The 26,262-nt window shown below is 37.9% G+C and overlaps 1 protein-coding gene across 20 annotated transcripts in view; it reads right to left on the bottom strand.

The window, feature by feature from the left end:
- LOC309509929 (uncharacterized protein) overlaps nucleotides 1-26,262 on the bottom strand; it is a 66,102-nt gene that overhangs the window by 755 nt on the left and 39,085 nt on the right. For 16 of the 20 annotated variants that reach the window (XM_082184923.1, XM_082184935.1, XM_082184933.1 and 13 more), the window contains 4 exons: nucleotides 23,004-23,177; nucleotides 18,605-18,778; nucleotides 14,196-14,357; nucleotides 64-110 (listed from right to left, as the gene is read on the bottom strand). In XM_082184923.1, the coding sequence (XP_082041049.1) occupies nucleotides 64-110; nucleotides 14,196-14,357; nucleotides 18,605-18,778; nucleotides 23,004-23,177 (557 nt within the window). Of the gene's footprint in view, nucleotides 1-63; nucleotides 111-12,162; nucleotides 12,715-14,195; nucleotides 14,358-18,604; nucleotides 18,779-23,000; nucleotides 23,178-26,262 lie in introns of those variants that run through there. The other 4 variants (XM_082184930.1, XM_082184931.1, XM_082184929.1 and 1 more) reach the window with 4 other exon arrangements.

Genomic DNA, 26,262 nt, shown 5'->3' with positions numbered 1-26,262 from the left:
ACACACACATTACAACACCAACATTTACAACAACACACACTAAATCTGTGTTTCTGGACTTACATTTGTGTATTCCTGATGTCATCCAGAACTCTCCTCCGTGATCCACACTAGAAAACAGATTTACATCATTTATTATTTAATAATTGATTCATATTATTATTATTATTTGATTTAATAATCATTTAATCATATTATTATTATTAATTTATGCCATTTTATGTGTTTATATTTATATGATAATTATGTCCTTCTGTAGTTTAATCTTCTGATTGAGTGTTTGAAGGGATGTTTGTCTTCATGTTTCGGTGTTGAGCGTCACAGGACGATGTTGAGAAACACTGATCTTACATGAGATCTTACTGACTCAGGTGGTCTGATCTGTCTGACCTCAGTGCAACTCAAGGATGTGCTGATCACCTTTCTGATATTATTGATTTTCTCAGAGAAGAAAGAAGCAAACTCACTGCACTTGCTGTTTGAGAGCATTTCACTAGGAATCTGGCTTGGGGGGTTTGTCAGTCTCTCTACAGTAGCAAAAAGAGTGCGTGTGTTGTTTAAATTACTGTTTATAATATTTGAGAAGAAAGTCTGTCTAGCTTTGCCTAGTTCCATATTGAAAGCATGCAGGCTGTCTTTGTAGATGTTATAATGGACTACAAGTTTTGTCTTCCGCCACATGCGCTCTGCTTTTCTGCATTGTCTTTTCATATGTTGCACTGCTGTTGAGTTTCTCCAAGGTGCTTTTTGTCTGCCACTCTTCTTCCTGACTTTAACAGGAGCAATATCATCAATTATATTTTTAACTTTTGAGTTAAAAGAATCAAGGAGAAAATCAACAGAGTCAGCAGATATGCTTGGTGTTAAGGATATAGCCTTCATAAATAGTACACTAGTGTTCTCATTTAAGCATCTCTTCTTGACAGACACAGATTTAGCTTCAGTGGCAGGAGAGATCAATATATCAAAGAAAATACAGAAATGATCAGACAGTGCTACATCCTTAATAAAAATCGATGAAATGTTTAGACCCTTACTGATAAGTAAATCTAGAGTGTGTCCACGATTGTGTGTGGGTCCATGTACATGCTGAGTCAGATCAAAAGTTTTTAAAACAGTTTTGATTTCTTTTGCCATATTGTTTTCTGCATTATCTATGTGAATGTTAAAATCTCCAGCAATGGCAAAACAGTCAAACTCTGAGGTAATTGTTGATAACAGTTCTGTAAAGTCCTCAGCAAAGGCTGAAGAATATTTTGGAGGCCTGTAAATAATGATAAGTAAAATGCGAGGAGCACCTTTTAACACAGTACCCAGATATTCGAAAGACGGGTAATTCCCAAATGATATTTGCTTACATTGATAGATATCTTTAAAAAGAGCAGCTAGACCCCCACCTCTCTTAACAGCTCTGCAGACACTCATAAAAGTAAAGTTAGGAGGGGCTGTTTCATTGAGGATTGTTGCACTGCAGCTGTCTTCTAGCCAGGTTTCATTTAGAAACATAAAGTCCAGGTTGTTTGTGGTTATTAAGTCGTTGACTAGAAGTGATTTATTTTTAAGTGAGCGAATGTTTAAAAGTGCTAACTTAACAGTCTTACTTTTTGTCCCCACAGCAATCTTAGTTTGACATGTAATAGGCACCAGATTAGTTGGGTTTGCTGTACGGCTATTGAAGGCCTTAGACTTTCTATCTTGTAATAGAACAGCAATAGAGAAAGATACAGGCACACTGGGTTCCCGCTTGTTCTGTAAACATTTGAGAAAGTTACTGTTATCATAACAGGAACCCAAAACACATCACTGAGAGCTGGTATCAGTTATTTATAAACGATATTCGCTTAAATACTGATTCAGGCAAATTATCAGTGCTGGTACTACTCGACCTCAGTGCTGCATTTGACACTGTCGATCACAACATACTTCTTGACAGGCTGGAAAACTGGGTGGGGCTTTCTGGGATAGTCCTAAAATGGTTCAGGTCATACTTAGATGGGAGAGGTTATTATGTGAGTATAGGAGACCATAAGTCTGAGTGGACATCCATGACATGCGGAGTCCCTCAAGGCTCAATTCTTGCGCCACTCCTGTTCAACCTGTATATGCTCCCAATGAGCCAAATAATGAGAAATAACCAAATCTCTTACCACAGCTATGCAGACGACACACAGCTGTACTTAGCCCTATCGCCTAACGATTACAGCCCCATTGACTCCCTGTGCCGATGCATTGACGAAGTCAACAGTTGGATGTGTCAAAACTTTCTTCAATTAAACAAAGACAAAACTGAAGTTATTGCGTTTGGAAACAAAGATGAAGTTCTCAAAGTGAACGCATACCTTCACTCTAGGGGTAAAACAACTAAACATCAAGTCAGGAATCTTGGTGTGACACTAGAGTCAGACCTTAGTTTCAGTAGTCATGTCAAAGCAATAACTAAATCAGCATACTATCATCTGAAAAATATTGCAAGAATTAGATGCTTTGTTTCCAGACAAGACTTAGAGAAACTTGTGCATGCTTTCATCACCAGCAGGGTGGATTATTGTAATGGACTCCTCACTGGCCTTCCCAAAAAGACCATAAGACAGTTGCAGCTCATACAGAACGCTGCCGCCAGGATTCTGAGCAGAACCAGAAAATATGAACATATCACACCAGTCCTCAGGTCTTTACACTGGCTCCCAGTTAGATTTAGGATTGATTTCAAAGTATTATTACTGGTATATAAATCATTCAATGGCCTAGGACCTCAATACATTGCAGATATGCTCACTGAATATAAACCCAACAGATCACTCAGATCATTAGGATCATATCAGCTAGAAATACCAAGGGTTCACTCTAAGCATGGTGAGTCTGCTTTTAGCTATTATGCCAGCCGCAGCTGGAACCAGCTTCCAGAAGAGATCAGATGTGCTCCTACTGTAGTCACATTCAAATCCAGACTCAAAACACTTCTGTTTAGCTGTGCATTTACTGAATGAGCACTGTGCCGCTGTTCGTCCGACTGTTTGTACTGTACTGTATTTTACTCTATTTTTCTAAACTGTTTTAATTATTCTTATTTCTTTTAATTATTTTAATTTCTCCTATGTCAGCAGGGCATTTAGCCCGAAACTGTAAATGCCCACTCAGAAGGTGATAATGTGAAAGTGATTAATGTGGGTTTGAAAGTAGAACAGTATTTAAATGACGATATTAAAGTTTTCGTCTGAGAAAGAATGTGAACGCAGTGCTAAAGTGCTAAAGAAAGTGAAAAGAACGTGTGAGTAAATGAGGGAGAAAAGAAAGTTAAAGGAAAGTTGATAGATGGAAGTCGTAAGAAGATTGAAGGTTAAAAGAAGGTTGAAAGATTTAAGTCTTAAGGGAATCCTTTGAAAGAAAGATCTATAATAAATATTCTTTTTTATTTTTTAAAAGTACTGTATTTTATCTTATTTTTCTAAACTGTTTTAATTATTCTTATTTCTTTTCATTATTTTAATTTCTTCTATGTAAAGCACTTTGAATTGCCATTGTGTATGAAATGTGCTATATAAATAAACTTGCCTTGCCTGCCTTGCCTTGCCTTGCCTTGATTCTGCTTTATTATAATAACATTTGTTCATTTGTTCTAGTCGGACGAAGTGTGAATATTGAAACATGCGCTACTAAGATTATTGTATAAACGGCTCTTTTTATCGTCATCACTTCGTCTCCGGCTTCTGTCTCTCTCAGTCAAACTCTCGGCTGAATGAAGACTCGTTTCTTCTGGCAGGGATTCGGCGTCCGGGTCGATCTAATCTCTAATATATCTGGCTTTTTTACAACTGAACTCCAGTGAATAAAGATGAAGAGAAAATATCTAGACAGAATAAGCAGAGGATCAAATAAAATACTGATAAATTACAGATTTTTTTTCACAAACTGCAGCTCATAAAGTCTAGAGTTATTTCTTTATGAGTAATTCATGTTCACACGTCGCGTCTAAAACACGTTTCTAAAGCGCTCAGGAGCTTTGCACCGTTGCTAAGCAACCATGAGCTGCGCTCTCCATGACAACGAGGAACTTTCAGCAAAGCATAAACTGATTTCCAGCAGTGAAACCCCTCGCAGCGGCTCTGCTACTAGATTTATTAATGGAGAAGAGGAATAAAAACTGTGTTTGGCTGTTCCTCCATCTTGCCTGAGCTTTCAATGTTGTTACGGGAAGGGTGAAGCTGATTGGTTGGTTCTTGTCACATGACCTGTGGTGTGTTTGCTGCATATTGACAAGTTGAAAGTTGAAAGTCTATTCTCGAATTTGAGCAAAAGATGCGACGTGAACTTTCCCTTATTTTTCTACTTTTCAGCATTTACTGTGAATGCAAGACATTTTTCTTACGCCGATATCATTTGATAACATCAAAATGTTGAAGTTTGGAGAGTTAAAATCATTGACCGAAACATTGACATTTAAAGTGTATTTACACACAACCTGGATAAACCACAAACATGTCAGCTGTGTGGACGCTAGTGCTGGATTAACTATCATGGATTAACTATTTCTTGTCTTTAATCGATTCTGATATAGATTATTTTTCTCGAGATGAACCGTTTTAATCGTTTAGATGTGTTTTAATATCACTATTAATAAGGACAGTATGATCTCTGTATAATATCAGTCTTTAAATGCAAGATAATTTAAGTGTATCTACTTGCAATAGTTTCACTTTAGCAGAATCAAATATACTGAAGTTTATCTAGTTGAACCTCAGCACTATTTCCGGATAACTAAAGTGCATTTAGTACAACATTAGTTCCAGTTTAGCAGACTTTAATTATATCAATTTAGTATCAGTACAACTGCAGGATATTTTTATTAAATACATTGTAAATGTAAATTTAGCATAAAATGTATTTGTATATGCATTTCAAATACATTTTAGTATTTTTTTTCTCTAGGGTTTGTTAATTTTTTTATGAAACAAAGTCTGAATTTTATCATGAATTTCAACTAATAACAAATAACTATAGCATAAATAAAGGCATGTTGAAAGAAACAAATTACTAAAAAGTATAATGTCTAATCGCTCATCAGCAGAAAGACGTCAAATAAAACAGCTTTGCTAAACACATGTCATGTAGCATCAGATGTACCTCAGGAAAACTCAGTGCTTAATCTGTAAACTCTGAGATCCCGGAAGGATCCGGCAGATTAGTGGAGTAACAGGGAAAGGGAACATGTGCGCAATTTCAGTCAGGATTCAATCTAACTATTTTGATGCACATTTTGAAAATGCACATAAGAAATCGTGAATGGAAACGGACATGTGAATATAATCTCGACATGTGAATATAATCTCAGAATTAACAGAGAAATGTAATGTTCTAGACGTAGATTATATTGATGTAATGCCTTTGAATTGTACATTCATATTTTTATTTTTATTTTTAGTCCTAAAGTAAATTACACTTCATACTTATTCTGTTGTCCCCGTTACATTGAGTTTTGCATTAGTTCAAATGTGTTAAGATGATGGACACAGTTTATTTGCAGACTGATGACATGTTGTGCTCATTTGTGTAACTGAAATGGCATTGTGCTTTAAGCTCAACATAAGGTCTGACCAACATAGATCTCGACATGCTGAAGTTTAAACTCTAGTCTAGGCCTCAGCAATAAAACGGTGACTGTATTTATCGACAGCACTTTCATCAATAACAATAGAATAAATATTCGGTATAACACTAATAGTTTAACGCTCATTTCGTTTAAAGGCTGCTATGAGTGACAAGCAAACAGACAATACGTTGCACTGCCGTGAGGTTTAGTGACATCAGAACACACGGACACAAGCTGAAATGAGTGCCGTTGTTGTTCTGCGATGAGATGAGAGTGAATAAAAAGGACACAAATATTCATCGAATTTAAAATACAAATCCACATTTGAATGCAAAAACGCTGCATTAGAGTTTAGGAGACTATCAGTGACACACAAGATGTGAGGATGATGTTTATGTGTCATTGTTGAGTATTAATGTTTTGTTCGTCAGCTGCGCTGTTCATTCAACATATTAGAGAAATAGAGAAGCTCAATGCGGACAAAATCTTGGTTACGTCAAAACCGAAACCAAACCATTCACACAGAACACATATTTTACGCATTTTCTAGACAGAAAACTTTGACTGTCGCACTCGAGTCTCTCACAAGAGCGCCGCATGTTTAGAAAACCATGTAAAGTTATAAGAGGTTCAACTTTTAGAAAATATGTGACCCTGGACCACAAAACCAGTCACACAATTTTTTTACAGACAGTCGTATTATTTTATAGCTTTGAATAAACAATTGAATGCAGTACATTAATATTTTGCTCATTGCGCCCTCTTGTGGCCTCAGGAGACAAGACAAAAGTTTCATTAACACTTATTTAATCTTCATTTAATGTCAACATTGTAACAACGCTGTAACAACCTTCACCACACAACGTATTTACAGCAACCTTTAGGCCATGTTGATAAAACGTTGTTAGAAGGTTGTGCCAACGTTCTGTGTTTGCTGGGTGACCATGTTATAAAGTCTAAAACTGAGTTTTAATAAATTTTTTTCAAGATCTTCAAGATGTTTATTGTCATTTTCTAAGCATCCATTTAGTGTATTGTGTCTATTTGTTTTGCGGTGTAAACGAGCCAGATTCAGTCTCAGTCTCTCCTGCACACAGTCACATCTCTCCGGCCCGGTTATGGCTCTAATTATACTTTTGTCTTCATTATAATTACTAACGACTGGCTATTCACGCTATTTCAATCTAATTTCTTTGATCAAACTTTTCACTTCTCATTTGAAACTGTATCAAATTCCCTTCTTAATAAAAGAAACATTTCAGTGAGCATTCCTATTCAAAATGATTCATAAAAATAACAGTGGCAGGTAAATTATGTCTCGCTAGCATGTTAGCTTAGCACACAATCAATACACGACAATTTATGAGATTAAAACCATGTTTTTGCTCCAAACTTACTTTATAACCGAAGTCGAGTTTTTTAAATAACCTCCTGTGATCTGATTTGGATTCGGGTCAAAAACTCTGACAAAATATATTATTTTATAGTATTCTGCACAATAATAAGGGCTATATCGATTAGCATTGTATTATAAATATAATCTATTATTATGAAAATACCTGACATAGCTTGAAGAACACAGATAAATCATATATCGTTGCAACCGTGCTTATTGTCTCCAAAACGTCTTTATCTGCATGTTACAGCGATCTCTGGGAGCTTTGTTTATGTAAAGGAGTTCCTGGATTGTCACATGACACGGCTCTTCTTCATGTGTGCCATATATGGACTAAATGTGCACAGGGCGCCCTCAGGCTGTCGGTGTGAATTGAAAACACAGTACATCAGAGTATCTAACGCTCATAATAGTGATGGGAAATCTGGTTCTTTTCCACGAACCGGTTCTTTCGGACAGTTTGTTTCAATGAACTGGTTCAAAAAAACGGTTCACCAGTTCTTTTACATCATCACGTAATGACGTCAATTCTATCATCCCGGCGGATAAATCTACGTTCAAATAAAGGCATTTGTAATCATAACTTCAGTTAAATAATAGTACTCATCGTCATAATCATCTTGGATACGTTTCTTACATCAGGGTTCGTAAAGATTCTGTCAAATGAAATTACAGGACTTTCAAGACTTTTTAAGCACTACTTTTTTGGATTTCAAGGACTTCAATCAGCACTTATTCAAACAATATATATTTTTTTTTACTCAAATTACATATATGATATCTAATGTTTCACATCATAGAGATCAATCCATTGACCAGTGCTGTCAGGCATGGGAAACCACCTTAACCATTGAAAGGATATTGAAACAGATTTTTCCCCTATGAATATATGATTGACCTGAAGAATGAAAGTTGTATTATATACTTATCATATACTTAATATCATGCTCATAGCCATGCGAAATAGCTCTATATCTCTGACAGGCTGCAGAGTTAATTTAGCATGAAACGATTGTATTTTTTCAACAACAAATATTTTTTAATTAGGGATGAACCGATACCACTTTTTGCAGAACGAGTCCGATGCCCATACTTTCATTTTTGGTACTCACTGATACCAAGTACCGATACCGATACCTGATTTGTCACTGCATTTGTCATTTTTAAATGTATTAGTAGATAAACCAAAAGAATATAAATCAAATTAGTTGGCTTAATTTGTTCATCAAATATATATTTCTTTCAGTTATTTTCATGCTTAATTAAGCCTGCTAATATGTATTGTTTGAGCTTCTGTTACTGTCACTGTTCATTCTATTGCTCTATCATATTTTATCTTTCATTTAATAGTACAAAGACAAGTAAGCAGTCAGTAACAAAATGAGAACAAATAATCGAATTACAAATAGGACAAATAAATACAATAGAACAAAGAAAGGCTACAATGAAATAAACAGTGTTTTTAGAGTTTTTCGGGTAGATCTAACATACAGAAATTTGAATAAAGTCATCAAATGTGAAATGTTTTTTTTTCAGATTCATTACTGTCTAAATTAAATATAGATGGATATTTTTGTAAAGTTGAAAAGGGTAGCCTATTTAGTCAAGAGGAGTGAGTAATTTATTTGTCCTTTGTTTGATTAACATTAAAACACAGTAGCAGGATTATTAGACTGATGTCCCTTTAAGACCGAACACACGGACCGCATTTGAACATGGCTACGTTCACTTGAGATATAACCGACTTTGTTTACTAGGATACTCACCAAGACGGGCGTTTTTACATAAAGTTCGTACGGAATTCGTCCGTTTAAGCGCAAGATGTGAAAGACAATTCAATTCTGTATGCGCGCGCTGTCTATCAACATTGGTTTGCGGGGCGCGCACTTCGGATGCTTGCGTTCATTAAACTTCTTGACGTCTTCAAACGTCCTGTAATAATGTAGGGAACCACTCGTTATACATAAATCAGGTAACAGTTCATGTTTTACTTTACTTACATATACGATTTCGTTTTAATCCAAATGACACGTGCTGAGTGAACGATCAGCAATCAAGAGCATTCAACAGAAGTGCGCGCTCTCTCTCTCTTTCTCTCTCTCTCTCTCTCTCGTCAGTTAACGTTAATAATAAGCAACAAGCCTCGTTTTATTTTCATTGCCATCCGACTGAACTACAAACTTTCCACTGATGTCTGTTTAAAGGGATGTGCTCGACCATCTCGCGCATCTGTGCCGTTGTTACGGTGAACAATCGAGTCCGGTTGAAGAGATGAGTCCGAGCTTAGGACCCAAGCAATCCGATTGGCTCAAAGCACGTTTTATCGGTAATCGCTTTAGTGCCTGGTTACAAATAATACAAAATCACTTTATTATAGAAGAAGTTTGTACTACGTAATAACGAGTCAATAATGTATTTTAACTTATATGTTTAATATATTAGTATTTAACCGAAGCTATAGATTGTGAAATTAAACATTTCTTGTTGTTAGTGTGTTTTTTTATAATAAATAAACAACATATGTGAGCTTCAAACAACTACATTCTCGACTGCGAAACTCTCAAAACTACATTTCGTGACACAATAACAGTCGTATTTTTAAATTTCGCGGTCTTTCTCCTCTGCTATTGACACAGCTTGGACTCACTCATCTCTTCAACCGGACTCGATTGTTCACCACACCGGATCAACTGAGGATCATGTTAACTCTTCTTATACTGTCTATTGCTGAGTCCCAATTCGCATACTATCCGCCCTAAATAGTATGCGAAACTAGAATTAGTACGTCCCAAATCGTAGTATGTTGAAATGAGTATTCCAAAGATTCCCGGATGGTCTACTATTTCCGGTTAGAATTCGAAGTGCAGATCAATGCACACTCTAACGGCTAATATTGCCCACAACCCATTGCGTGCGGGAGGGAGGAGCTTTGCGGTGATGGTGGTGATGTAAAGGCAGTCGGATGATGCGCCCTCAGTTTTTAAGTGTAAGAATTCAAATGTTTAACCCTAATTAAAGTTATATTTTATTGTCTCGTAATATTAATGGGTTTATGTTGTGCCAATAAAGCACCGTGTTTATCTTGTAGTGTCCGATGAAGATACTGAGCGCCTCATTGCAGGCTACAAAACAATAAATAAAAAGGCTCTAGTACAGTGTCATGCATGTGTCTTTTTTATGTAACGTTATTTCTTTTGATGTTTCTGTCTGACTTATTTGTAGTAATACTGTGGCTGTACAAATGTTAACTTTATCAGTCCAACCAAAGAAACAGGGTTACTACACTTTTACTATAGTAAAAGCATGGTTCATTTTCATCTGGGTATTTTAAGTATTATACATAAGTATAAGATTAAGTATAAAATACGTTAAACAATAGTTACACTATAAACTTTAAATATTTTAACTCAGAAAATAAGTAGCTTTCGTTACACACATTTGCACATGAACGTCAGAACCAGCAGCCTCACAAACGACCTGCGTTTGTTTGATCTACGACGCCCTGCTTCACTCCTACATTTGGTAAAACACATTGTAAATGTATTGTGGAAAAAAAGATGGGAATAGTAAATAAAATTATATTGGATATATAAGAATGAATGAAATGTAAAATGTTCTGTTAACAGTCGCGGTGTGCGTAACTATAGGCAACCACGTTCTCGTTTACGTTGCATGACGTCATCGAAGTATGTCCCAGAACGTGCATACTCTTTTGCTACACACTCAAAAGTATGTACTTTTTCATCACAAAAAAAGTATGTACTTTTAGGTCGTAGTATAAGTAGGCGAATTGGGACTCAGCCTATGTGTTAACTGGGAGTGGGGAGGGGACGCGCGCGTGCACACAGATAGTTTTATCTGGATTTTCAGCAGATGTTAGACGGCTACAGATTCGTCACAGCGAATTTTTCACTGAGCAGATTTAAAAGCTTTCCACATTATTGGTAAATGTTTGTATCATATTAGGACACTGTTGTTTACTCTGTCGCTGCTCCGCTGAATGTTTCAGGCGCATTTAAGGGACGTTTTAATGTGTTTTAATTTCACGACACACAGACCACGCCCACATTATTTTGTTACATTCGTTTCAATGAAATTGAATATCTGATGACAACTGTTAGTAGATTAAATAAATGATGCTATTGGCATTGTGTCTTTGCAGTGCGTGTGTATTCGCAGATTATTGTTATGATGCCAATTTGTGGCTTAATTTAAATTGAGCAGCAATACTGCTGTGGTTAAAGGGATGTCAAGCATTTATTTATTATTTATTTTAATGTTACTGAAGAATGAGTTAAAGCATAAAGCATACAGTAGGCTACACTCCATAAATGTTCCTAAAGAGTGTTGAAAATTGAGAAGCCATAGCTTATGAATCCAGTGAATTACCCACAGCATTTATTCAGGGGAATGTTCAACAAACATATTCATTAGCTAACAGGTATGAAAGCAACAATAACAAAAGGAATAAATAAATAAATTTATATTACAAAAAAAGAGGCCCACACCCATTACATTTTATTTATAAAACTGATAGACCATTGTGTCATATTTCTTTTGTTAAAAGCATTGCCGATGAATTGCCGTTGAATTCACTTCCGTGTTGGTTTCAAGAGAGGGACTATAATTTGGGGTATAAATTCAATAAATATTATTCATCTCTATAGAAATCTCACGTATAGACCAAATCTGCACAATTTTGAGCTAAAAGCCCTGAGGGACTTTGTTTTGTCAAGCGCTTTCATGACGACCGTACAGGAGGTTTTTGCTGAATGGGAGCGGCTGACGCTCATAATTCATATTAAAAGGTATTGACTCATTTTTTAATACATACTGTAACTCCTGACACAAATTAAGACATAACTGTCACTATAAGTTTCTCAGAATAAAATAGTCGTCAAATACTAAAGCTTGAGTCTTATATCATTTTAATGATACAGTTTGTCAAGGTTATAACATTAAATCTAACAGTAACTTTGAACTAAATGAAACAAAGAACGATTCAGTGCGTCGACGTCCTCGTGAAGGTTAACAGGATAATATATAAGAAAGATGTTGACTGTTAAAACTAAAATGATTTGTTATTTGCCTTAATACATTGAGTAAATAAAAAAATACAGTGGTTAAAATAAAACCTTTTCTACTGGTCTGTTTAAAAAAGGTTATTATTGATACTGTATGATATGAAACAATATTATATATTATATAAACAATATTATATTGTGATAAATTGTTTAGCTGTATCGCCCAGCCCTACTCTAGTCATAATCATTTTGTGAAAATCATTTTCACTTGCAGGCATTTACAGAGGCTGCCATAAACACATACACTATATTTACTCAATATAGTGAAGTTCAGCTATACAAATACTTTAGTATTTGAATGCAGTGTATAGTTTGATTGTATATTAAGAAATATCCTCGTTTTAGTGGACTCAATTGAAATAGGTTCACTAAAGAGTACTCATAACTATTGTTAAAAAAAAAAAAAAACTTGTTTGAATTGAGATAATCGGTTTCCTCAAATTAAACGAGTTAGCTTTACTTGCTGGGTTGTACAGTGTATAGTCATGGAGCAGAGCATAACACTGATTATTTTGTTGTACAGTTACACTTTTTAACTTACCGTCCACTAGCAGTTGTGCTACTGGTCCATTTCATACATGCAGTACACAGGCACTTAATATTCATTTGACATATTTGTTTGTTTGTTTGTTTTGTTTGTATCATGTCTTTTGGGTAAAAACATACACATGGATATAAAAACAGTGTTACAGCTGCACACATTAATTTTCTATCATTAAAGACTTACAGACGTAAACAATTGTGACCCGTGCTGGCAAATCAAGTCGAAATGTGCACAGACTAATAATGAGTTACAGGCAAAATAAGTGAAAAATGTACATTTTGGCAGAATTTGAGGTTTTCACAAAAAATGAGTTCATTAAGCTCTCTCTAGCGATCCCAACGCTCCAAATAGCAATGAAACATCTAAAACTATCTTTGTACGTTTTCTGACAGGAGTACCTTTCCTTCAATCCATGAAAAAATGCAGTTTTCTCTGCTCACTTTTCGATGACTGGTGCTTCCTCTCAGCACAAGTTTGGTATTGTTTTAAAGCGCAGCATTTCAACTTTGTGAATAATCATAGCGAATTCTCAGTGACAAGTTGCATGAGCAGAGCAAGAGTCTGAACCAATGAAATGTGATGTAAACAGAATGATCTTATTCTCGCTGACTGACAGATCTGAAGCGTGCGCACAAAGACGCCTTCAGACAGCGCGCGATCCCGATATACACATACACATAGAATTACAGTATTTCAAAATGTCTGTCTTGGCGAGTATTCACGCAAACATTATCTGTTATGTCTTAAGTGAATGTTTGGTTAACTGTTGGGGAAAAACATCTGATGTGTAACATTATATTACATCTGTGCGTTACAGTAGGTCTTAATATATAGGCTGTCTGTCTCAATGATAATCAAACAATTGTGTTATCATTAAAAAAAAAAAAATCTATATTTTTTCTACAGATATTTGGTTGTGACTTGGTGTGTGCCAAGTTTGGTGGTATTACCAGGGATTTTAAGGTTTTAAGGTGATTTTGTTTTGGAACTTTCAGAAAACTTTAACTCGATTTTTCTCAAAATTGACTTTGCTGACTCTACTGACTTTAAACAGGTGTAGCTCAGTCATTTTTTTGTCTGATTCCAACAAATCATACATCATTTTGAAGCTTTTTGAATAGAGAATATGAAAATAACAGTAACACATTTGTGAAAATTTGCTCATTGTGACAAATATGTTTAAATTAGGTTCACTCAGTAATGATAACTTCAGTCATATCAGTGCCCCAATAAATTATGACTTTTTTTTTATGGAGCAGGTGGATTAAAAAAATTCTCTATGACTGAAGGCATATAATCATATTATTATTATTATTATTATTATTATGGTCATCATGTTAAATCTCTATGTCTGTTAATTTATTATGAATGATAATTATGTGTTGTAATATTTCTGAACATTATTTGCGGTATGCAATAATAGGATAGAGCAATACATTAATGTACAGTCTAAGTCTTATTGAGAACAAAAGCATCATCTCATGACAACCACAAAATAAAGAGACTCTAATGGAAAACTCAGTCTTTCTCAAATTTAACACTCAAATACACATCAGACATGATGACTGTTACTGCTCTACATACTTGAGTTTGTCCAGATGTTTGAGTGTATCCGAGAGCAGCTTCACTCCTGAATCTCCTGGGTGATTGTAGCTCAGGTCCAGCTCTCTCAGGTGTGAAGGGTTTGAACTCAGAGCTGATGCCAGAGCAGCACAACCTTCCTCTGTCACCATACAGTAAGATAATCTACAACAACAAGTGTTCATGTTAGTGTGCTTCATTTTTAGAGATGTACAGTACAAATATAGCCTGAGGCAGGGGCTGCGCTAGGGTGGGCAAACGGGGTTGAAGCCTCGATTGTTTTTAGTAAAGTCCCGAATGTTTTGTTACCTTGTCTTTGTCAAAGAACTGAACAATTATTCAGAAAAAATAATTGTGAATACAAAGTGCCTAATCCCCTTAATGTTCTTTTAATAAACTCTGTACACTAATTTGTGAAGCCTTAATCCCCTTTAAAATTAAAATTAGCGGCAGTCACTATTTACAAACTATTTATTCACTAAGGCCTGGTTTCACAGACAGGTCTTAGATTAAGCCAGGATTAGGCCTTAGTTCAATTAAGAAATTTAAGTAGCTTTTATAAATGTGCCTTAAAAAAAACAAAACATTACTGGTGTGCATCTTGTGACAAAACAAGGAAGCAGTTTAACCAGCTCAAACATGCATTTTAGTCTGAGACTAGCATTAGCATTGTCTGTGTAACCAGGGGTAACACTATATTGGGATATTTCACTTTGACTCATCCCCCTCTAATTCTGAGATATTCAGCGTTCTCCAATTGACAGCGCTAAAAGCAGAATAAATAAAAGCATAAATGATGACACCAAAGCAGAAGACAAGCTGTTTGCCTTTACTGATAGATTGTTGTGATATCTTAATCAGTTCTTTGTCATTAATGCAGTTTTTATAATGTGATGCAGGAGCAATACAAGACAGTTTCCCCATGCAAGACAGTCTTTGTAATCTTTAATCAAAATATGAAAATTTGTTTCCAATCTTGAATGTGTTTTTTCTCTGATGATGTCAGTTTGATGGCTTGGGCTGAACATCCTTAAACCTCCAACCATCAGTCTGCTGTGAGCTAGAGATGGAGAGAAGGGGTGCTAAAATCAAGAGCCAAACCTCTACTTTTATCTCATTTAATATTCCGTTCGAGTTAGAAAACGGTCACAAATTTCAGTTCATGTGGACTTTAGAGACATTAGCAGTGACCGATAGCACTCATTCATTGCACTCATTTAAACCGATTATCAGAGTGAATGACAAACATCACATGGATTTCATTTATTTCATTTACTAAATGACCCAGCAGCTGATTGTGACCTTTATTTGGGTTTGTTTGTGGTTTACCTTTTATGTGTAGGTTCTTTAAATCTGAATGGTTAAAAACAGAGGAGAAACCTTATTGTAGTGTTGTCATAAAATTAATATGAAGTATAAAATATAAAGTATAAAAGTATATAAAATTAAAAAAATAAACATTAACCCCCTGAGGTCGGCTGTATCGCCGGCGATACCAGCTCGCTTTTTTTTTATCAGTGTAAAAGAAACTCATAAATACTCTGTTGACTTTGATTTTCCATAGGAGTTTCATACATCAATCGATTCTGTTAAATGTGTATTATTTTTGTGTATACTCACAATAAAAACAAAGTGTTGTGCTTTTTGCCAAATAAAGAAAAATAAACACAAAGCGAGTTCTGCCTTCTCTCTGCCAGTGAAGTCCATTCTGAAACGCGTCCGAAAATGAACTGTAGCTCAGCGAATACTCAGTCAAACAGGCATACAGACACACAGGCATGAAGCTTGAATTCTCTTCTTTTAAATGAAGTAATTTATATAAAAAACAAATATTCTCATCTTGTGAAATCTGTATTAAAAGAGAGCGATTCCAGTCGAGCTCATTACAGCTCATTCAAATGTAATGTGACTCCGCCTACGGAGAGCGCGCGCTATTCAAACGCAAATGAATGAGGCAATCCACGCAAACCTGTGAACGCCCCTATATCAGCTCGAGAAAACACAAGTTTATTCAGATCATTACTTTGTTTACACCGTCTCGCAGCGCTGTGAGGAATAATAATAATGGAAAATGTCCCTCAGAAGTGCGGGTATATTGAGGAGCAAGGACTGAGCTGAGGAAAACTGTAGTACGTTTTTTTCCTTCTCACGTGAATCGGGTTTCTGTTTATGAATGAACGAACGGCAGAGATGCGCGCTGTTTACCACAGCTCGTAAAAAGACAGTTTAAATTTAAATCGCGTGTGTGAATGAATGATGATGTTTTAGCAAACTGTATTGCTATACTGAGATGAGTAAAAATCGAAATGATTTGTATAAGCAACGTATTAAACTGCAAATTAACATTTATATGCCCTAATATTTCATAAAAACAACGTTACAGTCAGGCGAAATATGAAAGACAACATTTTGTTGACTAGATGTGGGTACAGTTTTTACTGTAGATTATACTGCCACATCAAATAAGCTTTTGTTTAGCAATTTCTATATATATAAAATACTATTTTTGTCAAAAATAAAGTCATCAACTAAGATGTTAGCTGTTCCAATGTTGGCTATATTCAAACTAATGAATACATAGATAAAATGTAGGCCTATAATCATTTTTTTTACAAAGAAAGAGTACACTTGAAATATTGTTGAAATTGTAATTATTGTTGTAATTGTAACCTTTTTAATAAAATAGCAAAACATATTTACAAGATAGATGTAAGCAAAATCTTAAATGGTCAATATAAGTCTTCTTCTAAATATATCTTTTGTCCTTGCATTGTGGCTCAGTCAGTGTCACACCTGAGTGAATGGCTCATCATTATGCAGAATGGGTGGGACATTGTATTTTCAGGTGTAAACCACTCCTTGTTCACGCCCCCCTCGCATATTGGCTTTCCAAGCAAAACCTGTTTTACATCAATTTAAATCAATGTATAGTTTTATGTGAACGATAAAGCAAGACTATTTTCACATAAGTTTGAAGCCAGAACTCGAAGGAACAACATCCATTAGTCAAAAGTCTTATTGACACATATTTATTATGAGTTTTGTGGTCATATTTCAGCAACTTTCATTTTTATTTTTTTCAATAACCACGCATAAACATTATTCTCTTAAAAATTAAAAAATATACATGCATGGTGATCACATATTTTGGTAGCCCTGTTTGTGCTATATAGAGTGAATTTACACCTTTGCCATTAACATGTTTATAAATAACTGAAAAAAGCACTAATGTCAGAGCATGTCAGAACACCTCCAGGGCCCAGAAAACCGCTCAGACTCCAGAGGGTTAAATAACTAATAATTTAATTAATTATATTATTATTTTTTTTAACTTTTAATACTTCAATATACTAAAAATCAAGTACTTTTGTACTTTTACACAAGCAAAACTGAAAAGGAATACTTAATACTTTTACTGGAGTAATATTTTTTATATTTTATTTTAGTATCTGTACTTTTACTCAAGTATGATATGTAAAGTACAGATACTTGATTTATGTACTTTGTCCACCACTGGTAACATGCCTCAGATTAAAATTTATTCAAGTATGATTTAAATGTATTGCCGCAATTGACTCTTTTCATTCATTTTCACATTCCACTTTAATCGCCACAGCCATAATACAATTTGTTTAATAATTATGTGGGGTTACATTTTTGCATCCTTGTCTTAAATTTCAGGGGCATTTTTGTTGATTCCTATCCCTGTACCAAACTTAGAAAGATATTAGTTGGATAATGTCTAAATAAATATCCAAATGCATATGGATTCATACAACACTTCAGCAATTTACTGACAGTAATTATCATAATATGATTTTTACAAGTCATTTTTTTTGCGCTCGTTATAAAAGTGTTTAAACAACAAAACATCCACTTGAACATATTTGACAATCGGAATATCAATAATAATAATAACAACAATAATACATTTGTGACTATTTTGAATAAAAAAGAACATCAGTCATTCAGCGCTATTGTGGCTGCTTTGTGTCACGTGACAAGCAATGATGCATCACCATGGAAACAATAAAGTGATACATTCTAAATAACAGAAATAATTTCCTTGAAAAACTCACGCTTGGGGGTCAGCCAGAATATTTAAAACTTGTGTGTGAAAAGGTTAAAATGATATATGGCACTTGATGCTGACTGCTATAATGGTTTAGAAAAACAAAGAAAAGTACAAAGTCAGGTGCCCCAAAAATATTCTAGGTCTTTAAGGGTTAATACCATGACATGTTAGATCATGATAGACTTTAGCCTTAATTGACAGAAGAGTATTATATAATTGGCATAATGGAATCAAACCATGTATTAATTAAACTACCCCAAATAAGTCAAAATGATTCTGTCATTTTTAGACTTTTAAAATTTTCTAATTTTTATTTTATTTTCTATGAAGCACAAACCTAAGTATGATGAGTTGACAGTCTGGGCTATTCAGTCCACCACAGAGCAGCTTCACTCCTGAATCCTGCAGGTCATTGTGACTCAGGTCCAGCTCTCTCAGGTGTGAAAGGTTTGAACTCAGAGCGGATGCCAGAGCAGCACAACCTTCCGCAGTCATAAAACAGCCAGATGATCTATAACAACAGTGTTCATGTTAGTGTCCAAAATCATTGACAGTCAATGACAGTCTCACACACAAAAGCAGTAGTGATCGACACAATCTCTGCTGTTGAACATTAAAGTTCTTTCACACCAAACACAAATATTCAGAATAAACAAGATTTTAAATAAAAACAAAACTGAAACAAAAACAGGGACAAACATTCCCAACAAGACAAAATAATTCTGTGAGCATGTCAGAAATGCAGATGATTTTAGATTTCGGTCTGGAGGTGCTACAATAAAAATAAAAAGTTTACATCAAACTCAAAAGCATATAGAAGCGGCACTAAAGATGCGCATGTAGCGACCTCAGATGCTTCTGACTCCATATAGTCCAGGCGTTTTAAGCCAAAATGGGGGTCAACCGTGAACAAATTGCAACAGAATCAAACTCAACTGATTTTGTATCCTCCATATGTCCTGAGGAAGGAAAAAAAAGCCCAGAAGAATCCCATTAGGGGAAAGTTCCGAAAAAGACCCAAATATATCCTATTCATACGCCTATTCATTATTTTTCTCACATGAATGGGGTAAAAAATGTAACCTTTAGATATCACCATGAAAATTACTGAGTTGATTACTTATATCAAGACAAACAAAAAATGTATTACAAGTTTTTTTTTAATTGTTTGTTAACATGGACAAACGGTGCATAATCTAATTTCTAAAGTACTTCTTCCTGCCTCTATGTATTAATGCTCATGGGTAGTCTAAATGGGTTCCATTCAGACCTTAATATTAAGTATTTTACTGTTATTTGTCAACAAGATTCAACAAGACATTTTCACCTGGCTAGACCCAATGTTTAGATCTGTTGTGGTATTTATGCAAATTAGCACATCTGTAATTAGATTATGCACCGTTTGTCCATGTTAACAAACAATTTGAAAAAAAACTTGTAATACATTTTTTGTTTGTCTTGATATAAGTAATCAACTCAGAAATTTTCATGGTGATATCTAAAGGTTACATTTTTTACCCCATTCATGTGAGAAAAATAATGAATAGGCGTATGAATAGGATATATTTGGGTCTTTTTCGGAACTTTCCCCTAATGGGATTCTTCGGGGCTTTTTTTTTCCCCTTCCTCAGGACATATGGAGGATACAAAATCAGTTGAGTTTGATTCTGTTGCAATTTGTTCACCCTTTTTTCCTAAAACGCCTGAATAGCAGGAGGTGGCGGGCGAGCTGCGACATGCGGCGGGAGCTTAGACCACCTTGATTGTTGATTTCAATCACAGTGCTGTCCATACGGACCAGTGCGTGTTTGTCTCGTAGCGGCGAAACCAGCGCAAAATGTACTGCTAGCAACTCGAGGCAGTTGATGTGCCAATGCAGTTGGGGACCCATCCAAATACCCAAACTTGCATGCCCCTTGTACGTGGCACCCCAGCCGGTGGAGGCATTTGTGGAGACAACAGCAACCTAGACACTTGCTCTAGGGGAACTCCTGCCCATAGAAACACAGGGTCTGACCACGGGCTGAAGGTTTGGCAACAGGCTGGGGTGATTGTCACTCAGTGTGTTCCGCGTTGTCATGCCCATCTCAGGACTCAGCCGTGAAGCCAGTGTTGAAGTGGCCTCATATGAAGCAATCCGAGTGTTATACCCTGCCTGTTGTATCATTCATTCTGGTATCCTTGTTTTGTGTCACCTGCTTCTCTGTGTTTCATGCCTGTTTATTTTCTGTGTTTTGGACTGCTATATGGATTTCGACCTTTGCTTGTTACTGGATTATGATACGGATTACCCCAATAAAACTGCACTTGGACTATTGCCGTTTCGTGTGCGTGTCGTGACAGAAGGATACCAGCACAATGTATAGATCCAGCAGTACGGGTTTTCGTATCCGTCCCCCAACTACTGAGAAGGAGAGGAGGGGACGATTTAGTAATTTAATGGCTTTACGCCAGCAGGGCCAGTCGGTAGGTGGCTCAATTTTTTTGGACTCTCTCAAGAGGTTTGGGGTACAATGATGCGGCACTAAAAGACCTTTTTAACAAATGCCTTGACAACCCTTTACCTCGATGTGAGATGATGGGGCTGGAGACTTTGGACTTTTGGGGTTCACAAATTACTTGCAGAAGCGTAGCCAGTGGATTACGTCAGACCCGTTGGTTTCTTCTAACAGGAAGGCTGAATCCACATCGGCGTCTCTTGACGGGAGGACGGACCCTGCGCCTGTGTCGCCGGACAAGATGGCCACCGCCGAGCCAGTGTCTCCGTCGGCCGCGGAGCGTGGCCCACCACAGATCGCACCATCAGCCAGCACAATCACTATCATTGGAACCATCCGAGAGTGGAGTGGACTGGTGTCCAAGCTGGCCGATCTGCCACTGAGATCTGTCCGAGCAGCCAATAGCCTGAGATTTTCACGAGTTTCAGCGCTATCTATTCCCCAGACCGCCAGGCCAGAATCTTGCTCCGCTGAGACTGCTGATCCAGATAGTGTTCACGTCACGTCTGCCGATCCAGAGACTGTTCACGTCACGTCTGCCGATCCAGAGACTGTTCACGTCACGTCTGCCGAGCCTGTGTCTTCGGACAGGATGGCCGCCGCCGAGCCTGTGTCTTCGGACAGGATGGCCGCCGCCGAGCCTGTGTCTTCGGACAAGATGGCCGCTGCCGAGCCAGATCCAGTGTCTGCGGACAAGATGGTTGCCGCCGAGCCTGTTCACGTCACGCCTGCCGAGCCTGTGTCTTCGGACAAGATGGCCGCCGCCGAGCCTGTGTCTTCGGACAAGATGGCCGCCGCCGAGCCTGTGTCTTCGGACAAGATGGCCGCCACTGAGCCGGTGGTGTCTGTTCCTGAGCCGGTGGTGTCTGTTCCTGAGCCGGTGGTGTCCGTTCCTGAGCCGGTGCCTGTTCCTTGGCTGCCCGAGGGGTCGTCTCCGCCGTGGCCGCCCGAGGGGTCGTCTCCGCCGTGCCCGCCCGAAAGGTTGTCTCCGCCGTGGCCGCCCGGGGGGTCGTTTCCGCCGTGGCCGCCCGAGGGAAGGTCTCCGCCCTGGCCGCCCGAGGGAAAGTCTCCGCCCTGGCCGCCCGAGGGAAAGTCTCCGCCGTGGCCGCCCGAGGGGTCGTCTCTGCCCTGGCCGGCAGAGGGAAGGTCTCCGCCCTGGCCGCCCGAGAGAAAGTCTCCGCCCTGGCCGCCCGAGGGAAAGTCTCCGCCCTGGCCGCCCGAGGGAAAGTCTCCGTCCTGGCCGCCCGATGGACTGGCATTTCCGCGCTGGCCTTCTGCACAGACTGCTCCGCCCTGGCCTCCCGATGGACTGGCGTTTCCGCCCTGGCCGTCTGCACAGCCTGCTCTGCCCTGGCCGCCCGAGGGGTCGTCTGCTTCGCCCTGGCCGCCCTATGGACTGTCTGCTTCGGCCTGGCAGCCGGCTAAGCCATCACCCCCTGTTCCTGTTCCCCTCCATGGACCTGGCCCCCCCATCCCTCCCCCTGATCCTTCATTGTTCCACCTCCCTCCTGGACTCTTGTTTTGTTTTTGTTTGTTTTTTTGTGTGTGTCTTGGAGCGTCTGGTAGCCGCTCCTTAGAGGGGGGGTACTGTCACAGTGTCTGGTTGGTGTTCCCTGGTTGTCCTCTAGAGGTCTCTCCCCCTACCGTCACCACATCTTCATGAACTGCAATTCCCACAATCCTTTGTCGGCACTTATCACTATCATTGCACTCAGCTGTTCTCACTTACCTTGTCAGTATTTGTGTATTTATACCCTGCCTGTTGTATCATTCATTCTGGTATCCTTGTTTTGTGTCACCTGCTTCTCTGTGTTTCATGCCTGTTTATTTTCTGTGTTTTGGACTGCTATATGGATTTCGACCTTTGCTTGTTACTGGATTATGATACGGATTACCCCAATAAAACTGCACTTGGACTATTGCCGTTTCGTGTGCGTGTCGTGACAGTAATGTAATGTTAATGTACGATTGGTCAGTAAAATTTAAAAGACAGGGCTTAGAAAAGGGTAATTTGTCATGAAAATATGTTAATAAAAAACAGTGCAGAATATAAACATTTTTATTTTTTGCCTCAAACTTTTGGACCCCACTGTATACACATCTCCAAGAGGGCAGTTAGATTTGTGGTAGGCTTATGAAGGGAAAAACAGAACAATTTTCTATTTCCCCAAAAAATATTTCTTCTTAAACATGCTTGACGGGGGTCTGTACTAATTATCATCAGTGTGAAACACAAACCTCAGTATGTTAAGTTGACAGTTTGGACTCTTTACTCCAGTAGAGAGCAGCTTTGCTGCCGAATCCTGCAGGCGATTGTTACTCAGGTCCAGCTCTCTTAGGGGGGAGTTTGATGATTGTAGAGCTGAGGCCAAAATTTCACAGTGCTGATCTGTGAGATTACAGCCTGCCAACCTGAAAACAGCAAGGACTCTGATTAAAATGCATGCTGTTGTGCTGAGGTCCCCTTATGCATATACGTATTTATGATCAATATATTAAATGGTTTAAATATATTGGAAATATACAGAGTAATATATTACATTAATATATTATTATATAATGAATAATACATAAGGAATTGTCACTTTTCATATACTGAAAAATATGTGACAATATATTTATTATTGCACTAATGTGTATTCATGTGTTACTTTCACCTGAGTTATGTTTCTGCTACACAAAGTATTTGGGTTGAGTTTACAAAGAAAGTTCTGTTGGTCTAACTGGTCAAACATAAAGGTCCCATTGCATGGAATATTTTATTATTTTAAAATGTTTCCTGGGGTGCCCTTATAATGTTAGTATGTTTTTTAGATCAAAAGTTGTTATAATTTAGAAATAAAAGGCATATTTCCTAGCCTGATTTCATCCTCTGATTTGAACGCTCTGTTTGAAGAGGCGTGTCTGCTGTGAGACTTCAGTGTAAACGCCCACTGCTGTGATTGGCTGACGTGCTTGCATATGAAATATCTCGCAGTACATGTGGAACTCTCTCGAAAACTTTTACTATTACAGCTATTATACGTTTTTACTATTATAGCTATCGGGATTAACGAATCGTGAGAAGTTTAAGTATTTAGATCTATTCCCATCACATAAAAGGTTGCAGTGATGAGCATTGAGCAGATAACAGCCTGTTGATTGCGTGAATGAAGATCTTATCATTGCAACACAGTTTCTGTAATCTCATTAATGCTTTCACCAATGCAAACATGAGGTAAGTACAGTAAAAGCTTCGTTGTGCAGTGTAACAGTGTCATTGATTTCATAACGAGTTTTGGCAAGTGTCCAGATAAACTCGCGCTGTGTGATTGACAGCTTGGGCGATTGGAAAGGGATTGTTCATTGATCACTTTATGTATATTAATCACCGTTTAAGTACGATTATTTTCATCCTACTAAGACAAACGACGTGAAGTTGATATTTTAGGGCGCTTTCACACTGGCAGTTTAGTGCGGACCGGGGCACGGTTCGCATGAAAAATCGCTAATGTGAACGCTGTCATCGGACCCGGGTGCGCACTAGAGTACCGAACCCGAGACTACCTGGAGGAGGTGGTCTGAGCTCGGTTGCTCCCGAACCGTGGCGCGGTTCGCGTTAATGTGCAAGCAACACGGACTCGGGTGCGTGCTTGTTCAGGAAGTATAGTATCCCGCGCATGCGTATCACTGTCGCATCAGTGAAAAATCTTCTGCGAGCAGCAGAAACACGGCGTCCCCTGGATATGTGCTGAATTACACCATGTAATGAACATAAACGTAGTTGTCTCTCACTATGTTGTGCATAATAGCACCAAAAAAACAGACAAATTACAGCTATGCTCAGTCGAGTTGTATTCTCCATGCGTTTTCCGTGTGCGTTTGCGATGACGTAAGATCACTGCAAACGCACCTGGGTTCGATACAACTAATTGAGTGTGAAACCAGACCAACGCTGCGGGGGGCGCCGGGAACTAGCGCACTCGGGTTCCGACCGCAGCAAACGAACCCAGTGGAAAAACGCCCTTAGTCACTGGCTTGATTTACTGATGCATAAACAGTATTGAACGATTTTGAGAGAAAGATTATCTGTCTGAACTTGAACAATTACACATCAGAAATTCACATAACCCACTGGTTCTTCAGAGGCTCGGATGAAGGAACTAAAAAAATACTTTGTGTTCATTTGTACATCCAAACACTGAGCAACTGCCATGCTTCGCTCGTTTGCGAGCCATGATGTCTCTCGAGGAAAAACCAATATGGCGCTTGCACAGCTCATTTTCTCATGGGCGGCCAAATTCTCTTTGTGGGCAAAGCAGAGAAAGGGGAGGTAACCTTTCCCCTTATGATGACATAAGGGGAAGATTTCTAGATTCGCCCGTCTGAGCTTTCATTTTCTCAAAAATACCCAGGGCTTGGTTTACACCCATCAAAATGTCTAGCCACTGGGGGACCATAGACAGGCTAGGGGAACTCATATTCATGTTAAAAAACCTCATAAAGTGAAATTTTCATGCAATGGGACCTTAAATTAAAAGTACATTTTCTACATCAGGGATCTTCAACTCCAGTCCTGGAGGGCTGAAGTCCCGCAGACTTAAGTTCCATCTCTAATTAAACACACCTGTCTGTAATTTGCAAGTAAATCTGAATGAGATTCGCTTGTGTGAGGATATTTGGAGGGCCAGTGTCCTAAACTCAGCAGGACACTTGTCCTCCAGGACTGGAGCTATATATATATATATATATATATATATTAGGGGTGTAACGGTTCACAAAATTCACGGTTCGGTTCGATACGATACACTTGTGTCACGGTTCGGTACGGTTCGGTTCGGTACGTTTTCCATAGGCAACAGCAAAAATAAATAAACGCCAGAGAAATTTCCTTGAATTATTTTTTATTTATTTATTTATTTAATGAAACTAACATCATAAAGTATGATTTTTTAATTTTATTTTTTTGTTGCTTTTTTAACTGAGCAATAATGGAGCTATACTTGCCTCTTCTTATGAGCATATAAAACAAAACAGCTCCTTGGACAAAATGAAATGTAATATTGTAGTAGTAGGCTAGTTATAAACAAAGGTTTATTTTAGTTCAGATTAACATTTGAGGGCAGCAATTGTATTCATAATGTCAAAATAAAACAGACGTAATGTTACTTGAAAGCATTATAGCCCACTATTCCTGACAAACTTCCATACCTTGCAGTTAGTGTTACTACAGTAAATCCATTCCACGGTGAATGTTGCTGATCTGTGGACACCGGCCAGTTCATTCATAGCACGATGTTTCTTCCTGGTTTCCACGTCAGCGCTGTTTGATCCGTTAATAACAGAGAAATGTGCAGTTTCTCACTAGATCTCACAGCGATGTTATTACTTCAGTGGCGAATTCAAAAAGCATTTGAAATTCAAAGGCTTTCTTTACTGGTCTGGATCTCTTAGCGCTGTGTGGTGTTGCTTGATCAGGCTCGCACATAGGGCTCGCGAGTCCCGCTTCACAGGTCAA

This window comes from Leuciscus leuciscus, assembly GCF_965113295.1.
Source record: "Leuciscus leuciscus genome assembly, chromosome: 1".
Lineage (NCBI taxonomy): Eukaryota > Metazoa > Chordata > Actinopteri > Cypriniformes > Leuciscidae > Leuciscus > Leuciscus leuciscus.
Note: the sequence above shows the minus strand (reverse complement) of the source record. Positions and strands in the feature narration are given on the sequence as shown.